Source organism: Mobula hypostoma, chromosome 13 (genome assembly GCF_963921235.1).
Source record: "Mobula hypostoma chromosome 13, sMobHyp1.1, whole genome shotgun sequence".
Classification (NCBI taxonomy): Eukaryota; Metazoa; Chordata; class Chondrichthyes; order Myliobatiformes; family Myliobatidae; genus Mobula; species Mobula hypostoma.
Window position 1 is genome coordinate 30,063,141 of NC_086109.1, and position 23,609 is coordinate 30,086,749.

The window sequence follows — 23,609 nt, forward strand, 5'->3', positions numbered from 1 at the left end:
AGTCAGCTGGAAGATGAAAAGTAAACCTAGAATCTGGGAGACATAAACATCTCAATGCAAAAGCAGGCAACAACGTGACTTGCTGGTCAGTGGAAGTGCAATGCCTCACATGAATAAATGACATTAGTTCTTCTTGTTTGTATGACGATTTAAAATGCATCCCAAAAGCAGTTTGATTTTGCGACATTAAAGTAAAACTTGTAAAGGAATGACTGTTCCAGTGGCAAAATTTGTTCAGATTTACCAAACTATTTTTCTACTAAAAAGATTTAAAATGCAGAGCGCTTTTATGTGCAAAAGTGAGAACATGGAAAATTTCTAGCAAAAGATTTTAATTTTGTGATCTTTTTGCATATTCTTTTTGTAGTATTTGCATGTCTAAAATATTTCTTCACCACATTCCAATACAATCCAAAACAAATTTGGTTGTTGTGACTTTAAAACAAAAGGACACATTTTGCATAATTCCCAATTGAAGTACTCACGTGCCATCTTAGCTTCAATTTTTCAGGGTTAATGACAAAATGTTAATTCTTCATGAAACTGAAGCATGTTTTTGACTGATTAGTGTTTTTACTTTACTGGCTGAAGGAAACTACTAGAATTAAGGCTGATAAAATAATGCTGTATGGAAAAGGGAAAAATTAGAATAATTTCAAGGAAAATAAAGCAAAAACACGTGATTTTGAAGATGCTGGAAATTCAGAGCAATGCACACAAAATGCTGAAGGAACTCGGCAGGTCAGACATAATCAATGAAAGGGAATAAAATAGTCGATGTTTCAGGCTGAGACCCTTCATCAGGACTGGAAAGGAAGTGTGGGGGGGGAATGCGGAGAGGAAGAAGGACAAGCTAGAAGGTAATAGGTGAAGCCAGGTGGGTGGGGAAGGGACGGGATGAAGTAAGAAGCTGCAAAGTCATAGATGGAAAAGGCAAAGGCTAGAGGGGAAGGAATCTGATGGGAGAGGAGGGTGGACATTGAAGAAAGGGCAGGGGGAGGTGGTACAGGTGAGGAGAAGTAATAAGGTGCCAGAGCGGGTAATTGAAGAAGAGGGAAGGGGTTCACCTCCCAGCTTAACTGGCTCCACGTAGCACCTTCTATCTTGACCCCCTTCCCCTTTATCCAATTTCTTATATTGGCATCTTCCTCCTTCCTTTTCAGTCCTGATGAAGGGTCTCAGCCCAAAATGTCAGTTGTTTATTCATTTTCATAGATGCTACCTGGCCTGCTGAGTTCCTCCAGCATTTTGTGTGTGTTTTAAAGCATATTTGGGCTCCTTAACTGCCATGTTAGGTTAGTTTATGAAATTTTGTATTTAGTAAGGGAACTGGTGTGAACTTATAATTCAACTACTTGTTAATATTTTTCTTTTAACAGAAGAGCTGAGGAAGTACAGTTGGTCTGGTGTTCCGCGAGATGTTCGTTCTGTTACGTGGCGACTTCTATCGGTAAGTCGTATTGGAATTTATGTGCTGGTATGAAAAGCGAGGTAAAGCAATTATAATTCCATTCTAAGCATCAAAGAGTTTCTAATAGTTCTGAACAAGCCGTGATAGATGAGTCTTTGTGTAATAATCAGTGACTTAGAATTTGCAGACTTTTGCACGTTAAGATAGTTTTTGTTTGAGGAAATCTGCAAAAAAAATGTATCTGGTGAGTCTTCTTAAACCTGAATATCCTTGCTTAAGAGTACTGTGGAATTTTTTCCGAACATATTTGCAACATAAATAAAAGAATGCCATTAAGCATTGATATTGCCAGTTACTTGATTTTTCTGAGAATTAACAAAATATAAAATTGTGCAAAGATGTGGCATAAAATGCATGGAAATTTTATTAATGGTTACAAATCACTACACTGGTAATTAAACAGATAAAGAAGGAGAAAGTAAGCAAGTGTAAGTGGTAACAGCATCTGTTTATTCTGCAGGTTGTAATAAAAACTAATGTGCACTTTGTTGAACAGTAATATTTTTCTAAAGTATTATATTGAGGACGATTTTGTTGAACACTAGAGGTCATTGTGAGTGCAGCAGTATGCCCGTTAAATAGTACCTTGCGGACGAAAAACATCCATGGTCATTAGATTTTTTTTGCTCAGCTGAGGTTTTAAATCTGACATTTGGGACAGAGTCAACATGAGTTATTACCTTGAGCAGAAAAAGTAGATGAATATCAAAAAGAAAGCAAGCTAAGTCAGTAATTGGCACATACATTTATGCATATAAAAGCAATTTTTAATCTTTTTTATATAAAGCACTGATTTTTAAATGTACAGTACCTATTTAAAAAGTATTCAACCTCTTGGAAGTTTTCATGTTTTATTATTTTACAATATAGAATCTCAGTGCATTTAATTTGTCCTTTTTTTGATACTGATCAACAGAAGATGACCCTTTCATGTCAAAATAAAAACATCTCTACAAAGCGATGCAAATTAATTACAAATCTAAAGCACAAAATAATTGATGCCCAAGTCAGTATTTAGTAGATGCACCTTTGGCAGCAATTACAGCCTTGAGTCTGTGTGGATAGGTCTCTATCAGCTTTGCACATCTGGACACTGCAGGTTTTCCCCATTTTTCTTTACAAAATTGCTCAAGTTCTGTCAGATTGCGTGGGGATCTGAGTGAACAGCCCTTTTCAAGTCCAGCCACAAATTCTCAATTGGATTGAGGTCTGGGCTCTGTCTTGACCACTCCATGACATTACCTGTGTTGTTTTAAGCCTTTCCTGTGTAGCTTTGGCTTTATGCTTGATGTCATTGTCTTGCTGGAAAACAAATCTCCCAATTCACAGTTCTCATGCAGACTGCATCAGGTTTTCCTCCAAGATTTCCCTGTATTTTGCTGCATTATTTTACCCTCTACCTTCACAAGCCTTCCTGCGCTTACGGCAGTGAAGTATCTCCACAGCTTAATGCAGCTTACCACCATGCTACACAGTAGGGATTGTGTGTTTATGATGCTGTGCAGTGTTTGCTTACACCAAGCATAGTGTTTAGTCTGGCCATAAAGCTAAATTTTGGTTACGCCGGACCATAGAACCTTCTTCCAGCTGACTTCAAAATCTCCCACTGGCCTTCTGGCAAACTCTAGCTGAGATTTCATATGAGTTTTTTTTCAACAGTGGCTTTCTCTTAGCCACTTTCCTGTAAAACTGCAACTGGTGGAGCACCCAGGCAACAGTTGTTGTATGCGCAGTCACTGCCATCTCAGCCTCTAAAACTTGTAGCTCCTCCAGAGTTGTCGTAGGTCTCTTGGTGGTTTCCCTCATTAGTCCCCTTCTTGCATGGTCACTCAGTTTTTGAGGATGGCCTGCTTTAGGCAGATTTACAGTTGCGCCATGTTCTTTCCATTTCTTGCTGATTTTGACTTAACTGTACACCAAGGGATATTCAGTGAATTGGAAATTTTCTTGTATCCATCTCGTAACTTGTGCTTTTGGTGAAGTTGTTTGGACTTTTGTCATCATCGTGTAGTTTTTGCCAGGATACTGACTTGCCAGCAGTTGGACCTTCCAGATACATGTGTATTTTGCTACAATCAATTGAAACACCTTGACTGTACACAGGTGATCTCCATTTAACTAACTGTGTGATTTCTAAAACCAATTGACTGCACCAGTGATGACTTAGTGTGTCATTTTAAGGTGGGGGGGGGGTGAATACTTATACAATCAATTATTTTGTGTTTTTTATTTGTAATTAAGTTAGATCACTTTGTAGAGATCTCTTTTCACTTTGACACTAAAGGCTTTTTACTGTTGATCAGTGTCAAAAGAAAAACAAGTTAAATTCATTGTGATTCAGTGTTCTAAAGCAATAAAACATGAAAACTTCCCGGGGGTGAGGGTGAATACTTTTTAGAGGTATTGTATACAGTTTAATTTTTTTGCAACGAGGAGGTAAAATTAACAGAAACAATTTGGGTTTTAATCAGAAGTCTTCAGAAACTTCCTAACAATCATTTTCATACTGGTTGTGGGTATATTAGTTTTAAAATGAGGAGCCAATATTGCACCTCTGGATGAAAAGCTGACTACATTGCCTTTAAACATGGAGATGAATGAATAACCAGACGTATTTGCTTTGCCTTGAAAAAATACTCAGCCTCCACAATGATTTTCACATTTTACTCTCATTTTCGATATTTAAAATACATTGAAGTAGGAGTTTGTTGAGCATTGTGCATTGTCAAATCAAAAGAAAAATTCCAAGACTTGTCAATAATTTACTAAAAAGTAAAAAAAAAACAAAGTTGAGGGTGAAAAAGTATTTATCCCCTTTGTAATTACTACACTAAGTTTCCTCAGCTGCGTTCTGTATATTTCCATAGCAACTCATCGACTTTGTTGGTGTAGAAAATTGGAAGATCACCTGAAGAAATACCCCCTCTCTCTGTAAGGTCCTACAGTATGGTAGATTTTCAACAGACCAACCAAAATGAAGACAAAAGAGCATGGAAAGCAAGTCAGGGAAATGATAACAGAGAAGCGCAAATCTGGGAAGTGTGTAAGACTCTCTCAACGACACTAAATATACTTTGGAGCTCAGTGTGGTCCTTTGTGGAAAAAATATGAAACCACAGTCACACCGCCAAGGTCAGGCTGTGCTGCTAAATTTCATCATTGGAGAAGAATGGAACTTGTAAGAGGCAACTGTGACATCAACAGTCACTTTGAGTGAGCTGCAGAAGTCAATGGCTGCAACTAGAGATAAAGTTCATGGTTCCACAATCTCTAAGGCCTTGCACAAAAAAGGTTATTTATGGAAGAGTGGGAAGGAAGAAGCCCTGGCAAAAAAAACCACATCTTTGCTTGTAAAAAGTTTGCAAGCAACACTTAAAAGATACTGTAAAGATGTGGAAGAGGAAGGTCTTGTGGTCAGATGTGAGTAAAAGTTGGCTTCTACACTAAGCGATATGTGTGGAGTAAATCTATTACTGTGTATCAGCGAGGTACTATTCTTACTCTGAAGAGGCCTGGTCAACCTGGCATTCCTCCTTTTAAGGAGGAATGGGCTAATCTTGCTCCATCAAATTGTGCAAAGCTAATAGACTTGGCCAAAATAACTACTGGCTGTAATTGTTGTGAGAGATGTACTGAGCAAAAGGGGATGAATACTTTTGAATTGTGACTTTTCAGTTTAGTGTTTTTAGTTTTTCATCCTTTGCAATTTTCCCTGTGGTTTGGATTCTACTGTGGAAAAAAAAACCATGTAATTCACAAATAAAAATTCAGTTACATTGATCAAAATCCCTGGTTGTGATACTCATTTAATGTGAACAAAGGATTGGAGCCAAATTCTTTTTTTGATTCATTGTTTGGAATGTAAAGTTGGATTTCAGGATATCAGACGCTAAGGCTGTCCTTTAATTATACATCATGTGCTGCTATACAGTGGAAACTATTATTTTATTTCAGTGAGAGCAAATTAGAGCTTTAACCATGTGGTCATTAATTGGGACAAAAAAGGTGTTCTATGTTGCTCTCTCCTCTGTGTCCATTTCTGGAGAAAGATTATCTACCAACATCTTTTACAAACCCATTGACTCCTGCAATTATCTTAACTACATTTCTTCTCATCCTGCCTCAAAGGTTGCTACTTTCTTCTCAGTTTTCTTGGTCTTCATCACATCTGTTCTCATGATGCAGCTTTCCATTCCAGGACATCTGAGATTTGCTGGTGCAGCTTTAGTGTCAGTGAGCCAGTGTTTAAGTGGGCATGCTTGAGTGAGAGCAGACTCAGGCTCTTAAGTAAGTTTTTACTAAGTTTTATTTTTTCCATTTAGTACATGGCTAGTGCACTGAGAATTGGTCCAGAGTTAATAATATGTTCCTTCTGTGAGATGTGGGAGCTTCAAGTCGCCCTGATAGTTACATCTGCACAAAGTGCACCAAGCTGCAACTCAATGATTTATGGGAGAATGAGAAGCTAATAGATAGGAGCTACAGGGAAGTAGTCACCATGAAGTTGCAGGAGGTAGGTACCTGGGTGACTGTCAGGAGAGGTAAAGGAGACAAGCAGCCAGTGCAGAGTACCCCTGTGCCTGGACCCCTCAACAATAAGTATACTGCTGTGGAGAGGGGGGGAGTGGAGGGACGTGATCTACCCAGGGAGAAGTCACAGTGAGCTGGTCTCGGGCACTGAGCCTGGATCTGTGGCCCAGAAGGGAAAGGAGGAGAAGGGGTGAGCTGTAGTGATAGGCGATTTGTTGGTTAGCAGAACAGAAAGGAGGTTCTGTGGATGAGAATGAGATTCCTGGATGGGTTGTATCCTCAGTCTCAGATCGAGTCCACAGTGTTCTACTCATGGGGGTGAACAGTCAGAGGTCATGGTTCATGTCGATACCAAGGACATGAGTAGGATGGCTGACGACATCCTGCAAAGTGAGGTCATGGAGTCAGGTGCAAAGTTAAGCAAAGGACCTCCAAGGTTGTGATCTCAGGATTGTTATCCATGCTACATGCTATGAGGTCAAAAGTAGGAAAAACCATACAGTTTAACATGTGGCTAAAGAATTGGTGCAGGAGGGAGGACTTCATATGTTTGGATCATTGAGTGCCCTTCCAGAGAAGCTGGGTCCTGCACAGAAAGGAAGATCTTGTTTACACAAACATTCCCGACACGTACTGGGCGGAGCCCCGCCCCCACCTCGGTTACTCAGACCACATCTCTGTTATGCTAATCCCATAGCGGTCGCTCGTCAGGCGCTCCAGACCAGCTCAGAAGCAGGTGAAAACCTGGCCAGTAGGAGCCATCTCTGCTCTTCACGACTGCTTTGAGCACATTGACTGGCACATGTTCAGGGAGGCTGCGACCGATGGTGACTCTACCAACTTAGAGGAGTACACAGCATCAGTGACAAGCTACATCAGCAAGTGCATCGATGATGTCACTGTTGCCAAGACCATCACTACACGTGCTAACCAGAAGCCATGGATGACCGCGGAGGTGTGTGCGCTGCTGACGACCTGTGACTCCGCCTTCAGAACAGGCGACAGGGCAGCCCTAACAACAGCGAGGGCCAAACTGTTCCGGGCCATCAGAGAGGCAAAGCGTGCACATGCCTGGCGAATCCATGGCCACTTCCAGGATAGCGGAGACACGCAGCGCATGTGGAAGGGCATTCAGGACATCACCAACTGCAGGACAACATCACCTGACTGTACGGGTGATGCCTCCCTCCCAGATGCGCTGAACAACTTTTGCGCTCGGTTTGAGGCAGATAATGACGTGGCAGCGAGGAAGACCACCCCTCCTCCAAATGACCAGGTGCTATGTCTTACCGTGGCCGATGTGAGGAGAACCCTGTGCAGGGTCAATCCATGGAAGGCTGCTGGACCAGACAATATTCCTGGCAGAGTGCTTAGAGGATGTGCAGACCAGCTAGCAGATATTCTCACTGACATCTTCAACATCTCCCTGAGTAGCGCCATCGTTCCTACGTGCTTCAAGGCCGTCACCATTATCCCCGTGCCGAAGAAGTCTTCAGTGTCCTGCCTCAATGATTACTGTCCCGTTGCACTCACATCCATCATCATGAAGTGTTTTGAGAGGCTTGTTACGAGGCACATCAAGTCCCTGCTGCCCCCCTCACTGGACCCCCTGCAGTTCGCGTACCGTCCCAACCACTCAACAGACTATGCCATTGCCATCACCCTCCACCTGGCTTAACTCACCTGGACAAAAAAGACATGTACATTCGAATGCTGTTCATAGACTTCAGTTCAGCATTCAACACAATCATTCCTCAGAAACTGATTGGAAAGCTGAGCCTACTGGGCCTGAACACCTCCCTCTGCAACTGGATTCTAGACTTCCTGACTGGGAGACCTCAGTCAGTCCGAATTGGTAGCAGCATCTCCAACACCATCACACTGAGCACGGGGGCCCCCCAGGTCTGTGTGCTCAGTCTACTGCTGTTCACTTTGCTGACCCATGACTGTGCTGCAACACACAGCTTGAACCACATCATCAAGTTCACCGATGACACGACCGTGGTGGGTCTCATCAGCAAGAACGATGAGTCAGCATACAGAGAGGCGGTGCAGCGGCTAACGGACTGGTGAAGAGCCAACAACCTGTCTCTGAATGTAAACAAAACAAAAGAGATGGTTGTTGACTTCAGGAGGACACGGAACGACCACTCTCCGCTGAACATTGATGGCTGCTCTGTTGAGGTCGTTAAGAGCACCAAATTTCTTGGTGTTCACCTGGTGGAGAATCTCACCTAGTCCCTCAACACCAGCTTCATAGCAAAGAAAGCCCAGCAGCGTCTCTACGTTCTGTGAAGGCTGAGAAAAGTCCGTCTCCCACCCCCCATCCTCACCACGTTCTACAGAGGTTGTATTGAGAGGATCCTGAGCAGCTGCATCACGGCCTGGTTCGGAAATTGTACCACCTCAGATTGCAAGATCCTGCAGTGGATAGTGAGGTCAGCTGAGAAGATCATTGGGGTCTCTCTTCCCACCATCACAGACATTTACACCACACACTGCATCTGCAAAGCAAACAGCATTATGAAGGACCCCACACACCCCTCATATAATCTCTTTTCCCTCCGGCCATCTGGAAAAAGGCACCGAAGCATTTGGGCTCTCACGAGCAGACTATGTAACAGTTTCTTCACCCAAGCCATCAGACTCCTCAATACCCAGAGCCTGGCTTGACACCAACCTACTATACCCTCTACTGTGCCTACTGTCTTGTTTATTATTATTATTTATTGTAGTGCCTGCACTGTTTTATGCACTTTATGTTTTTGTTTTTTTTTCTTATGTAGTTCAGTGTAGTTTTTGTATTGTTTCATGTAGCACCATGGTCCTGGAAAATGTTGTCTCATTTTTACTATGTTCTGTACCAGCAGTTATAAAAAGTGCCTTGACTTGACTTGACCTCGAGGGAGATTAAGATCCTAGAGCGAATGTTTGCTAGTACTGCATGGGAGGATTTTAAACTGGCTTTGCACAGGATTGGAGACTAGAGAGCCAGAACAGATAGTGGAGTGGTTGTGGAGAAAGATGCTGTTAAGCCTACATACAAGGTTAGATATCAGAAGATTGAGCGTGGTGGGACTTGTCTTCTGAGCTGTGTATATTTCAATTCAAGGATTATAGTACAAAAGGAGAATGACCTCAGAGTATGGATCAACACGTGGAATTATGATATTGTAGCCATTAGTGAGACTTGGTTGCAGGAGAAGCAGGACCAAGAGAAGCAAGGTTCCATTGTAGATGTGATAGAGTGGGAGGAATTAAAGGCAGGAATGTAGCATTACTAGTCCGGGGAAATGTCATGTCAGTGTTTAGTCAGGATAAACTGGAAAGCTCATCAAATGAGGCTCTATGGTTAGAACTGAGGAATAAGAAAGGGATGACCACATTAATGGAATTATATTATAGATACCCAATGGTCCACGATATTTGTAGAGAGATTGCAGACTGTTGCAAGAAACAGAAGGTCGTATTAGTAGGTTATTTGAACTTGACCAGGACTCCCATACTGTAAAAGGACTGGTTGGAAAAGACCGTCAAATGCGTTCAGGAAAGTTTCAGTAATCAGTACATAGAAGCCCTAACTAGAGAGAGTGTGATGCTAGATCCTATATTAGGAAATGAGACAGAACAGCTGACAGACATTGTGTAGTGGAAAACTTTGCTTATAGTGATATAACACCATTAGTTTCTAGGTAATTATGGAAAAGTATAAGTCTGGTCCTTGGGTTGAGATTCTAAATTGGAGAGATCAATTTTGATGCCATTAGAAAGAATCTGAAAAATGTGGATTCAGATGCATTGATTTCTGGCAATAATGTACTAGGTAAGTAGTGGACCTTCAAAAGTGAATTTTTGAGAATGCAGAGTTTGTATGTTCCTGTCAGAATGAAAGGCAAGAATAATAGTTTTAGGGAACCTTAGTTTTCAAGAGATATTGAGGCCCTGGTTAAGAAAAAGAGTGTGCATAGTAGCTATGGGCATCTGGGAACAAACAAGATACTTGGGTATAAGAAATACAAGAAAACACTTAAGGAGGAAATCAGGAGGGTTTAAAAAAAACCTGTGGTTGCACTAGTAGACAAAGTGAAGGAAAATCCAAAGGCCTTCTACAGATATATTAAGAGCAAAAGAATGGCAAGGGACAGAATTGGTCCTTGGGAAGATCAGAGTGTAATATATGCATGGTACTGAGAGAGATAGGCAAGATCTTAAATGGAATTTTTGCATCTGTATTTACTTAGGAGATGGACACTGGGTCTATAGAAATGAGGCAAAGCAGTAGTGAGGTCATTAGATTAGATTAGATTAGATTCAACTTTATTGTCATTGTGCCGATTACAGATTCAAAGCCAATGAAATGCAGTTAGCATCTAACCAGAAATGCAAAGAATAGTGTTACTTACAAAATAACTGCGAATAAAAAGTAACTGCTACAGCACACAAATATATAAGTACTGTGACAGTACAATATGGGTGCGATACTGCTTAGCATTGTGAAATGAGGTTCAGCAGGGTCACAGCCTCAGGGAAGAAGTTCTTCCTGTGCCTGTTGGTTTGGGAGTGGAGGCTCCTGTAGTGCCTACTGGATGGGAGGAGAGTAAAACGTCCATGGTTAGGGTGAGATGCATCCTTGATAATGCTTTTTGCCCTGCCCAGGTAGCATTTATGGTAGATGTTCTCAATGGTGGGCAATTGGGTGCCGATAATCCGCTGGGCAGTTTTCCCCACACACTGGAGTGCTTTGCGGTCTGATACGGGACAATTGTCGTACCACACTGAGATGCAGTTAGTAAGTATGCTCTCAATGGTACAGCGGTAAAAATTCGTCAGTATCCTAGGACAGAGGTGAGCTTTCTTGATGCTCCACAGGAAATAAAGGTGCTCTTGCACCTTTTTGATCAGGATGGAGGAGCTCAGGGACCAGGTGAGATCCTCAGAATTGTGGACACCAAGGAATTTGAAGCTTGATACACGCTCCACTACAGCTCCGTTGATGTAGATGGGGACGTGAGTGTGGTTCCTAGCATGCCTAAATTCCACAATGCTCTCCATGGTCTTCTGGGTGTTAAGGGCCAGGTTGTTGTCTGCACACCATGTGGCCAGGTGCTGGACCTCGTCCCTGTAGGCCGTCTCATCATCTCCTCTGATCAGGCCAACCACCGTGGTGTCATCTGCAAACTTGTTTATGGAGTTAGAACTGTGTACAGGAATGCAGTCATAGGTGAAAGGGGAGTACAGAAGAGGGCTCAGGACCCTATACAGATTAGAGGAGGAGGTGTTTGCTGTCTTGAGGAATATTATGGTAGATGACGCACCAGGGCCTGATGCGCTGTTCCTTTGGACCTTATGGGAGTTTAGTGTAGAAATTGCTGAGGCCCTAGCAGAGATATTTAAAACATCCTTGGCTACAGGTGAGGTGCCACAGGATTGGAGGATAACTAACGTTGTTGTGTGGTTTAAGAAAGGTACAAAGAATAAGCCAGGAAATTCTAGGCCACTGAGCCTAACATCAGGACTGGGAAAGTTACTTGAAGGTATTCTAGGAGACTAGATGTAGAAGTATTTGGATAGATAGGGACTGATTAGTCAATGTGGATTTGTGCATGGTAGGTCATGTCTAACTGATATTAGAGAATTTTTGAGGAATTTGCTAGGAAAGTTGTTGAAGGCAAGGCAGTGGATGTTGTCTACATAGACTTTAGCAAGGCATTTGACAAGGTTCTGCATGAGAGGTTGCTCTGGAAGGTTCTGTCGCTTGGCATTCAAGATGTGGTAGTAAATTGGATTAGACATTAGTTTCACAGAAGAAGCCAAAGAGTAGCTGTAGATGGTTGCCACTCTGATGGGATGCCTGTGACTAATGGTGTGCCACAAGGATCATTGCTAGGTCGGTTTTTGTTTGTCATCTATATCAATGATCTAGATGATAATCTGGTAAACTGGATCGGCAAATTTGCAGATAATGCCAAGATTGGGAGTGTAGTGGATAGTGAGGAAGACTATCTAACCTTGCATCAGTATCTGTAGCAGCTGGAAAAATGGGCTGAAAAAATGGCAGATGGGATTTAATGTAGACAAGTCTGAAGTGTTGCACTTGGGAGGACCAACCAGGGTAGGGGATACACGATGAGTAGTAGGGCAATTCCGAGTGTGTTAGAACAGAGGGATTTGGGAGTACAGATCCATAATTCCTTTAAATAGGTAGATACAGTCTTAAAAGAAAGCTTTTGGTACATTGGTCTTCATAAATCAATGTATTGAGTACAGTAGTTGGGATGTTATGTTGAGATAGGGTAAGATGTTGGTGAAGCCTAATTTGAAATACTGTGTGCAGTTTTGGTCACCTGCCTACAGGAAAGATATAAGTAAGACTAAAACAATGCAGAGAATTTTAGAAGGATGTTCTGGAACTTGAGGACCTGAGTTAAGGGGAAATGTTGAACAGGTTATGTCTTCATTCCCTAGAACATAAAAGTTTGAGGGGAGATCTGATAGAGGTATACAAATTTGAGGGGTATAGATTGGATCAATGAAAGAAGGCTTTTTCCACTGAGGTTGGTGAAACAATAACTAAAGGTCACGGGTTAAGTTTGAATGGTGAAAAGTTTAAGAGGAACTTGAGGAGGAACTTCACTCAGAGGGTGGTGAGATTGTGGGTTGAGCCACCAACACAAGTGATGGGTGTGAGATCAATTTTAACATTCAAGGGAAATTTGGATAGGTACATGGAATGCTCATGTTTGGGTACAGGTTGATGGGACTAGTAAATCAATGGTTCAGCACAGACTAGATAGGCGGAATGGGCTATTTCTGTGCTATAGCGTTCTATGACTATGTCCTTTTTTTCTTCCAGATAAGGGGCTTGCCTTTCACTACCATCAATGCAGCCCTCTCTTGCATCTCCTCCATTCTCCTTCTAACATAACAGGGACATGGTTGCCCTTACCATCACCTATCACCCCACAAACTTCCGCATAGAACATACTTTTTCACCCGCATCTTCTGCCATCTCCACTTTCTGCAGAGATCACTCTCTCTGCAACTCCCTTGTCTGCTTGTCCTTCCCCAGTGATTTTCTCTTCACGCATTTATCCCTTCAACTATGCTAAGTTGTTACACCTGTAGCTTCACCTACTCCCATACCATCATTCAGGGCCCTAGGTAGTCCTTCCAGAAGAGTTAGCACTTCGGATACTCTATAACTCCTTCAATATCACTTTTTGCATCGGGTGCCTCATTTATATTGGTGAGACCTGATACAGATTGGGGTATCACTTCACTGAGCACATTCATTCCATCTGCTGTAATAGCCAGGATCTCATAGTTGCTAGTCATTTTAATTCCAGATCTCACTCTCCTATCTGGCTGCCTCTACTGTCAAGATGAAATGAGAGACTCATAGGAGGAATAACACCTCCTATTCTGTCTTGATAGTCTGTATCTCTTTAGCACTAACATTAATTTCTATAACTATGGAAACTACTCCACTTTGTCTTCCCTCACCCCTGCCATCCTCCCTTTTGCTTTGACCTTGACCTATCACCTGTTCTCTTCCTCCCAACCTTCCGCATCACCCACGCTTTTCTTCCCTCTGGTTCCCACCTCTTTTATTCCATAGTTTGCTGTGTTCTGTTAGATTCCATCTTGTTCAGCCCTTTGCCTCTTCCATTTGACACCTCCCACCTCCCAGCTCCTCACATCATTTCCACTTTCCCCCCTCACCTATCTATCTTCACCTCTCACCTGGATTCACCTGTTATCTATTATATTCCTCTTCCTTCCACCATGTTGTTATTCTGGCTTTTGCCCTCTTTCTTTCCAGTTTTGATAAAGTGTCTCGGCCCAAAATATGGACTGTTCATTTCCCTGTGTAGATGCTGCCTCTATCATTTTGTGTGCTGCCAATATAAATTCTTTGGAAAAACATGCAAAAAGACTTTTTAAAAAACAAAAAGAAACAAAAAGCAATTGGAAGTGAATGAATTTGCGTTCTCCACATATTAGTTACTGATTAGTAATGGGTAAATATTTCTTGTTGACCTATCTTTGGGTTCCTGAAATAAGTTCATTTAACCTTTTGGCTACTTTAATCAATTTGTTGTTCCCCTCTGTGCCTTGTGGTGCATCAGGTGGCAACCTTGCCTTTTTTTAAGTATTTGTCATTTTTATGAGGCCAAGTTGCTAACTAGCCAGCACAACCCAGGATACAAGGAAGCAGCCAGATTTGAACCCTAGACCTCTTGCCTTGAAGTCTGGTGCAGATGCCACGACACCATCGGTCGGCAACTTTAATCAGTTCTAGATATTAATTTGTTTCTTTTTTTGTGGGCTTCTTTTAATGCAAGTAAGAATAGAAGATTGAAATATTTTCCTTGTTTACTTGTGAAAATCAAATCTCTACATATCTGTTATTAAACTACTCTAAACTTTAGTCATGAATAAACTGAAAGATTTAATCATATTCTTTCCAAGGAAGTTTTATGTAGCTCGTGAGTTGTTGATTGTTGATTGTGCTGCCTGGTGTTATGTTTTGTAATTCCAAAACATAAAACTAATTGAAAGGAAATCAGGGAGCTGGGGAAAACTTGTGTCTGCTTAGTTTTTACTCTCATAAGGCGCACACATATGACATGGTAGCATCATTATGTATACCATTCACATACTTTTACATATAAAGTGTAATGAATGATGTAAGCAATGTGATCAAACAATATATTTGCAATAATATATATAATATATTTCAGTAATATATTTAGTATTACTGAAATGTTAAATACACAACACTTCTCCTTGCTTAGCTCTATATAGTGTACTATATAGAAACATAGAAACATAGAAAATAGGTGCAGGAGTAGGTTATTCGGTCCTTCGAGCCTGCACCTCCTTTCAGTATGATCATGGCTGATCATCCAACTCAGAACCCTGTACCTGCCTCCTCTCCATAGCCCTGATCCCTTTAGCCACAAGGGCCATATCTAACTCCCTCTTAAATATAGCCAATGAACTGGCCTCAACTGTTTCCTGTGGCAGAGAATTCCACAGGTTCACCACTCTCTGTGTGAAGAAGTTTTTCCTCATCTCGGTCCTAAAAGGCTTCCCCTTTATCCTTAAACTGTGACCCCTCATTCTGGACTTACCCAACATCGGGAACAATCTTCCTGTATCTAACCTGTCCAATCCCATTAGAATTTTATACGTTTCGATAAGATCCCCCCTCAATCTTCTAAATTCCAGAGTATAAGCCTAGTCGATCCAGTCTTTCATCATATGAAAGTCCTGCCGTCCCAGGAATCAATCTGGTGAACCTTCTTTGTACTCCCTCTATGGCAAAAATGTCTTTCATACTTCACCAGGACAGAATGAAAAGGCTCAGCCCAAAACATCGACTCTTGTCCATAAATGCTGCCTGGCCTACTGAGTTCTTCCAACAATTTGTGTGTGTTGCTTGGATATCCAGCACCCGCAGATTTTCTCTTGTCTTTGAGCTGTTCAACTTTCTTTTAGTGGTGTATTCCATGAGGATTGTAAAAAGAATATAATACAACTACTATGTAAAGATCCACAGAATATTAATTTTAAATTATCCCATTCAGACCTAAATATCTAATCGCTATGGGGGAATTTCTACTCTTGTGAGATAACATTTATCCTGATAAAAGGGCTCACTCTGCTTGGCAGGTGAGACTTGTGGCTGTTAAACAATCTCAGGTTCTAGGGCGTCCTGCATGGGGGGTTGTAGGAGTTAACTGAGACTGCAGGAAGTATTTCTAACAGCTCGGGACACCTTTCTTTTCTAACAATTAGCTCTGCTTTCCTCAACTGATCGATGCGTTGTATCCAGATGACATCAGACGCCATCTCCACTGTGTAAGGGAGTAGTTCAGTTCTGTCCTTAATCTTTCCAAATACTTCACCAGGACAGAATGAAGAGGCTCAGCCCAAAACATCGACTCTTGTCCCTAAATGCTGCCTGGCCTACTGAGTTCCTCTAACAATTTGTGTGTATTGCTTGGATATCCAGTATCTGCAGATTTTCTCTTGTCTGAGCTGTTCAACTTTTTTTTTAGTGGAGTATTCCATGAGGATTCTAAAAGTGTAATACATTGATAGGCAAATACTGTACATCTTTATTTAGTTGTGACAATGTTCCCAGAGGTGTGAAGATAAAACTCTGAAAGATGCAGTCTGAAATTAATTTATTGTTGTGGAAATTGGAATTGTATGGTAATGTTGTTCAAAGCAATTACCTGCAAACCTTTGAGTGCAAAGAGTTGGAAAACTGGAGATATTTTGGGACTTCTATTCCTTTTGGCATACGGTTACAGCAATTGTCAATCCCCTTTAAATAGGTGCTTTTATTGGCATGATAGTTCACACAGTATTGGCTTTGGTATCACAATTGTTTGATGCATCCTAAAACTGCATTTCTTAATGCATCAAAGTGAGTTACTTTTTGGATGCAATTTAAGCATTTAAAACAGCATTTTTATCCTACACTCAAATCTGGTTCTGTGCTTTTTTTGAGGAAATGTAATATTCACTTTATTGTTTTTTTTATCTTCTCTTTCACTTTTGAACTTCTTTGCTGATGACTGTTATTTAGAATTCCTACTAATGTAATTTGCTTGCATGTTTCCTATGGGATCAGTAACTGAGGCTAGGATCATAGAAACATAGAAAATAGGTGCAGGAGTAGGCCATTTGGCCCTTCAAGCCTGCACCACCATTCAGTATGATCATGGCTGATCATCCAACTCAGAACCCTGTACCTGCCTTCTCTCCATACCTCCTGATCCCTTTAGCCACGAGGACCATATCTAACTCCCTCTTAAATATGGCCAATGAACTGGCTTCAACTGTTTCCTGTGGCAGAGAATTCCACAGATTCACCACTCTCTGTGTGAAGAAGTTTTTCCTAATCTCAGTCCTAAAAGCCTTCCCCTTTATCTTCAAACTGTGACCCCTCGTTCTGGACTTCCCCAACATCGGGAACAATCTTCCTGCATCTAGCCTGTCCAATCCCTTTAGGATTTTATACGTTTCAATAAGATCCCCCCTCAATCTTCCAAATTCCAGAGAACATAAGCCTAGTCGATCCAGTCTTTCATCATATGAAAGTCCTGCCATCCCAGGAATCAATCTGGTGAACCTTCTTTGTACTCCCTCTATGGCAAGAATGTGTTTCCTCAGATTAGGGGACCAAAACTGCACACAATACTCCAGGTGTGGTCTCTCCAAGGCCTTGTACAACTGCAGTAGAACCTCCCTGCTCCTGTACTTGCATCCTCTTGCTATGAATGCCAGCATACCATTCCCCTTTTTCACCGCCTGCTTTACATGCATGCCCACTTTCAATGACTGGTGTATAATGATACCCAGGTCTCGTTGCACCTCCCCTTTTCTAATCGGCTACCATTCAGATAATAATCTGTTTTCCTGTTTTTGCCACCAAAGTGGATAACCTCACATTTATCCACATTAAATTGCATCTGCCATGAATTTGCCCACTCACCTAACCTATCCAAGTCACCCTGCATCCTCTTAGTATCCTCCTCACAGCTGACACTGCCGCCCAGCTTCGTGTCATCCGCAAACTTGGAGATGCTGCATTTAATTCCCTCATCTAAGTCATTAATATATATTGTAAACAACTGGGGTCCCAGCACTGAGCCTTGCAGTACCCACTAGTCACTGCCTGCCATCCTGAAAAGATCCCGTTTATTCCCACTCTTTGCTTCCTGTCTGCCAACCAATTCTCTATCTCAGTGGTCCCCAACCACCGGGCTGCAAAGCATGCGCTACTGGGCCACGAGGAAACGATATGATTTGGCGATATGAGTCAGCTGCACCTTTCCTCATTCCCTGTCACGCCCACTGTTGAACCATTACGCATGCGAGGTCATTACCCGTGCATCATCCATGTCAGCGCGGGAAGAAGATTGACTCCTCAAGCTTGCAAATGACGGCGGGCTGAAAAGTATATTTCACATAACATCTCTGCCGGCATTCTGGATCTCAAAGTCAAGGCTAAATACCTGTATCCCGCGATAGCCACGAAAGCATTGAAAACATTTCTTCCATTTCCAACATACCTCTGCAATGAATGCAACGAAAACTAAATTGCGTAATAGACTGGACATAAGGAACCCCCTTTGAGGATCGCTGTCTCCCATCACCCCTCGATAGGACAGTCTTGTTGCAGGAAAACAAGCCCAGGGCTCCCACTGATTCAGCGATATTGGTGTGTTGCAATGATTTTATATGTTCATGCGGGAAAAATATGTGCTGTGTGTTTAATATCCAAACGTTACTTAAAATGTTATGATGCTACTGACTTACTTATCTAACCATATAGCAATTACAGCACGGAAACAGGCCATCGCTGCCTTTCTAGTCCGTGCCGAACGCTACTCTCACCTAGTCCCACCGACCTGCACTCAGCCCATAACCCTCCTTTCTTTTCCTGTCCATATACCTATCCAATTTTTCTTTAAATGATAATATTCGAACCTGCCTCTACCACTTCTACTGGAAGTTCGTTCAACACTTACTTCAAGCTCCCCTGTCCTCCCCGATAATTGACTTATCGCTTTTTTCATGCGAGGAAAATATGTGCTGTGTGTTTAATAGTAAATTCGTTAGATAAACCCTTTTAGAAACAAAATTGAGTGTATTAGCCGCTTATCACCAATATTCCGGTCGTGATTAACCCCCTCCCCCCACCGAACAGAATCGCCAAAAGCGATTTGTAGAAGAAAGTCGGCGCGTATATGCACGCGCAAATCAAGCATGTGCACTGGTGCCTGCGCAAGGCTTCATGGTCATTGTAGTCTCGGAGTAAACAACGTATTTGACTGCTACTCTTGTCCGTTGGCAACCCTACCCCCCCCCCCCCCGCCCCCGGGTCGGCCGGTCCGCAAGAATATTGTCAATATGAAACTGGTCCGCAGTGCAAAAGAGGTTGGGGACCCCTGCTCTATCTACATCAATACCTTACCCCCAATACCGTGTGCTTTAAGTTTGCACACTAATCTCCTGTGTGGGACCTTGTCAAAAGCCTTTTGAAAATCCAAATATACCACATCCACTGGTTCTCCCCATCCACTCTACTAGTTACATCCTCAAAAAATTCTATGAGATTCGTCAGACATGATTTTCCTTTCACAAATCCATGCTGACTTTGTCCGATCATTTCACTGCTTTCCAAATGTGCTGTTATCACATCTTTGATAACTGACTCCAGCATTTTCCCCACCACCGATGTTAGGCTAACCTGTCTATAAGTCCCTAGTTTCTCTCTCCCTCCTTTTTTAAAAAGTGGGGTTACATTAGCCACCCTCCAATCCTCAGGAACTAGTCCAGAATCTAAAGAGTTTTGAAAAATTATCACTAATGCATCCACTATTTCTTGGGCTACTTCCTTAAGCACTCTGGGATGCAGACCATCTGGCCCTGGGAATTTATCTACCTTTAATCCCTTCAATTTACCTAACACCACTTCCCTACTAACATGTATTTCCCTCAGTTCCTCCATCTCACTAGACTCTCTGTCCCCTACTATTTCCGGAAGATTATTTATGTCCTCCTTAGTGAAGACAGAACCAAAGTAGTTATTCAATTGGTCTGCCATGTCCTTGCTCCCCATAATCAATTCACCTGTTTCTGTCTTTTTCTTTTCACATATCTATAAAAGCTTTTACAGTCAGTTTTTATGTTCCCTGCCAGTTTTCTCTCATAATATTTTTTCCCTTTCCTAATTAAGCCCTTTGTCCTCTTCTGCAGGACTCTGAATTTCTCCCAGTCCTCAGGTGAGCCACTTTTTCTGGCTAATTTGTATGCTTCTTCTTTGGAATTGATACTATCCCTAATTTCCCTTGGCAGCTACGGGTGCACTACCTTCCCTGATTTATTCTTTTGCCAAACTGGGATGAACAATTGTAGTTCATCCATGCGATCTTTAAAAGCTTGCTATTGCATATCCACCGTCAACCCTTTAAATATCATTTGCCAGTCTATCTTAGCTAATTCACGTCTCATACCTCAAAGTTACCCTTCTTGAAGTTCAGAACCTTTGTTTCTGAATTAACTATGTCACTCTCCATCTTAATGAAGAATTCCACCATATTATGATCACTCTTACCCAAGGGGCCTCTCACGACAAGATTGCTAATTAACCCTTCCTCATTGCTCAATACCCAGTCTAGAATGGCCTGCTCTTGTCGTGGTTTCACAAATGACAAGGGGGTGCCAAAGATTCTTCAAGAAATTTTAAACTTTAATTTGCAAAGTAAAGCTGAGACAGACAGTGGACTAGGCTGTGTAAGTCTGTCACTGACTGCCCATTTGTCGTTTTCACACAGCATTCTTTATAGCCCCCTTCTGCGTTAACAGCATTAGCAAATGCTGTAAGTTACACTCTAGCTAATAAATCAGTTACTCTTATCTCTCTTACTTGGCTACATTCATTTTTCTCGAGGGGTTAAAAGTACACAGGTTTCATTCAATGGTTACATCCCAAATACCATAGTAATCCAATGCACTCAGTAACAGACACTTAATGCATAGTAAAGGCATGGTCAATATCTGAATAAACACCTGATACGCAATAAAAGCACACTTAAAATAAACACTGAGAAAACAGAGTTAAAATGTTTTCCAATACTCTCTAGTTGGTTCCTCGACATGTTGGTTCAAAAAACCATCCCACATACATTCTAAGAAATCCTCTTCCTCAGCACCCTTACCAATTTGGTTCACCCAATCTATATTTAGATTGAAGTCACCCATTATAACTGCTGTTCCTTTATTGCATGCATTTCTAATTTCCTGTTTAATGCCATCCCCAACCTCACTACTACTGTTACGTGGCCTGTACACAACTCCCACCAGCGTTTTCTGCCCCTTAAGTGTTATGCAGCTCTACCCATATCGATACCACATCCTCCCGGCTATTGTCCTTCCTTTCTATTGCGTTAATCTCCTCTCTAACCAGCAATGCTACCTCATCTTCTTTTCTTTTGTGTCTATCCCTCCTGAATATTGAATATTCCTAAATGTTGAGCTCCCATCCTTGGTCACCCTGGAGCCATGTCTCTGTGATCCCAACTATATCATATTTATTAATAACAATCTGCACTTTTAATTCATCCACCTTGTTATGAATGGCCTGTACTTGCTGGAGTTTAGAAGAATGGAGTGGGGTGGAGGGAAACTGATTGAAACTTACCGAATATTGAAAAGCCTGTATATAATGGGTGTGGAGTACATATTTCTAATAGTGGGAGAGTCTCGGACCAGAGGGCATAGCCTCAATAGAAAGATATCTCTTTAGATTAGAGAGAAGGGGGAATTTCTTTAGCCAGAGGGTAGTGAATCTTCACATCTCACTGCCATAAAATGATGTGGAGGCTAAGACATTGGGTGTATTTAAAATGGAGATTAATAAGTTCTTGATAGTAAGGGTATCAAAGTTTATGGGGAGAAGACAGGAGAATGGGGTTGAAAGGGAAAATATATCAGCTAAAATTGAATGGTGGTAAAGACTCGATGGGCTGAATGGTCTAATTTTGATCTTGTGTCTTATGGTTTAAAGTATACGTCTATTCCCAACCATCAACAGCACAACTTCTTAAGATACTTTGAGGGAACATTTTTATTGATTTTTTTTTTGTTGACGTGAATGCAAGTGCGTGTAAATGCTTTCCTAGTTAGAAATATCAAAGATTGACGATGCTTTTCACAATCAATAATATCACAGGCTGCCTGTCCAGTTAATCTTTATTTACACAGATTGTTTGTTTTCAGGATTGACCCTCAATGAATATGAAGGAATATTTTTGAGACTAACTGATGAGGTTTCATTATATGGGGAAATTATGACTTAATCAGTCATTGTAATCTAAATCATGCGTCATTTTGAATAGTTGATCAATAAAAGTAATTTGGGAAAAGAAAACTTCTGATGTATGTTGAACTTAATTATTACCCATCTTTTCTTTAAAAATAAGGGATACTGAATGCCAACATTTATAATTTAAAAATAGAACTTCATAAAGAGAATTGTACTAGTAATACAGAATGCAACCTTACTGTTAATTTTGGATTAATGCAAATTGACTTTGTGATATCAGCAAGCAATTTCCTTATGAAGTAGTTATGAAATCCGAAGGCACAACCTATATCACCCGTTTTTACCTGTGAAATGCTTTCAAAAGGATCTTTTTCACTTCCACTCCCTCCCTAGCTATAATGAATCAGAAACATAGTTGTTCTACCTGTGAAGGAAAGTTGGAAATCAATTGTTTTTAAGTTACAGTAAAGGAAAGTTTGAGAAATGGGGAGAGCAAAGTGAATGCCTGAGACTTCATATGAAGAAAGGTGGTGGTGCTTTTTTGAGTGAGGGTGGCAGAGGTGTAAATAGAAGATGAATAATGAGAAAACCAAGGAAAGAAATAAAGTGTGTTACAGTTATGGAATAATTAATGCAACTGGAATTCTGAAATAAAAGAGAATGTAGGAAATACCCACAGGTCAAGCACATTTGACTAGTTGCATTGTGGTCTGGTACAGCAATTCGACTGTGCAGGAACATTAAACACCTGCAGATTGTAATGGAGAGGCACATCTCTCCCCTCCATCTGTATCTATAGAAGATGTGGCCTCGCCTCGAGAAAACAACATTGTGGTGCAGACCATAATAGGTGTACGGCGGATGTGATCTCATTGACTCTTCATGTGGCTTTGGATCACCTAAACAATACTAATACTTATGTCAGGCTAATGTTTATTGACTACTACTCAGCTTTTAACACAATCAAAAAGTTCTGATCAAAAGGCTTCAAAACCTGGGCCTCTGTATCTCTCTCAACAACTGGATCCTCAACTTACTCACCGGAAGACCACAGTCAGTGCAGATCAAAAATAACAACCCCATCTCACTAATAATCAACACATGCATGCCGAGCTCACTGCTCTACTCTCTTTCCACCCATGTCTATGTGGCTAAGCACAGCTCAAATGTCATCTGTAAAGTTGCTGATGACACAAATATTGTTGGCAGAATTCAGATGGTGAAGAGAAGGTGCACAGATGTGAGATAGATTAGCTATCTTTAGCTATTGTCACAACAACCACCTTACACTCAACATCAGTAAGACCAAAGAACTGATTCATTTTTGGACTTCAGAAAGAGCAAAACGAGGGAGCACACACCAGTACTCATCAAGGGATCAGAAGTGGAAAGGGTGAGCATAGAAACCATAGAAACTACAGCACAGAAACAGGCCTTTTGGCCCTTCTTGGCTGTGCCGAACCATTTTCTGCCTAGTCCCACTGACCTGCACACAGACCGTATCCCTCCATACACCTCCCATCCATGTATCTGTCCAATTTATTCTTAAATGTTAAAAAAGAACCTGCATTTACCACCTCGTCTGGTAGCTCATTCCATACTCCCACCACACTCTGTGTGAAGAAGCCCCCCCCTAATGTTCCCTTTAAACTTTTCCCCCCTCACCCTAAACCCATGTCCTCTGGTTTTTTTCTCCCCTTGCCTCAGTGGAAAAAGCCTGCTTGCATTCACTCTATCTATACCCATCATAATTTTATA

The 23,609-nt window shown here is 41.5% G+C and overlaps 1 protein-coding gene across 5 annotated transcripts in view; it reads left to right on the forward strand.

Moving 5' to 3' along the window:
- LOC134355515 (TBC1 domain family member 22B-like) overlaps nucleotides 1-23,609 on the forward strand; it is a 373,010-nt gene that overhangs the window by 126,010 nt on the left and 223,391 nt on the right. For all 5 annotated transcript variants that reach the window (XM_063065500.1, XM_063065505.1, XM_063065503.1 and 2 more), the window contains one exon: nucleotides 1,380-1,450. In XM_063065500.1, the coding sequence (XP_062921570.1) occupies nucleotides 1,380-1,450 (71 nt within the window). The remainder of the gene's footprint in view (nucleotides 1-1,379; nucleotides 1,451-23,609) is intronic.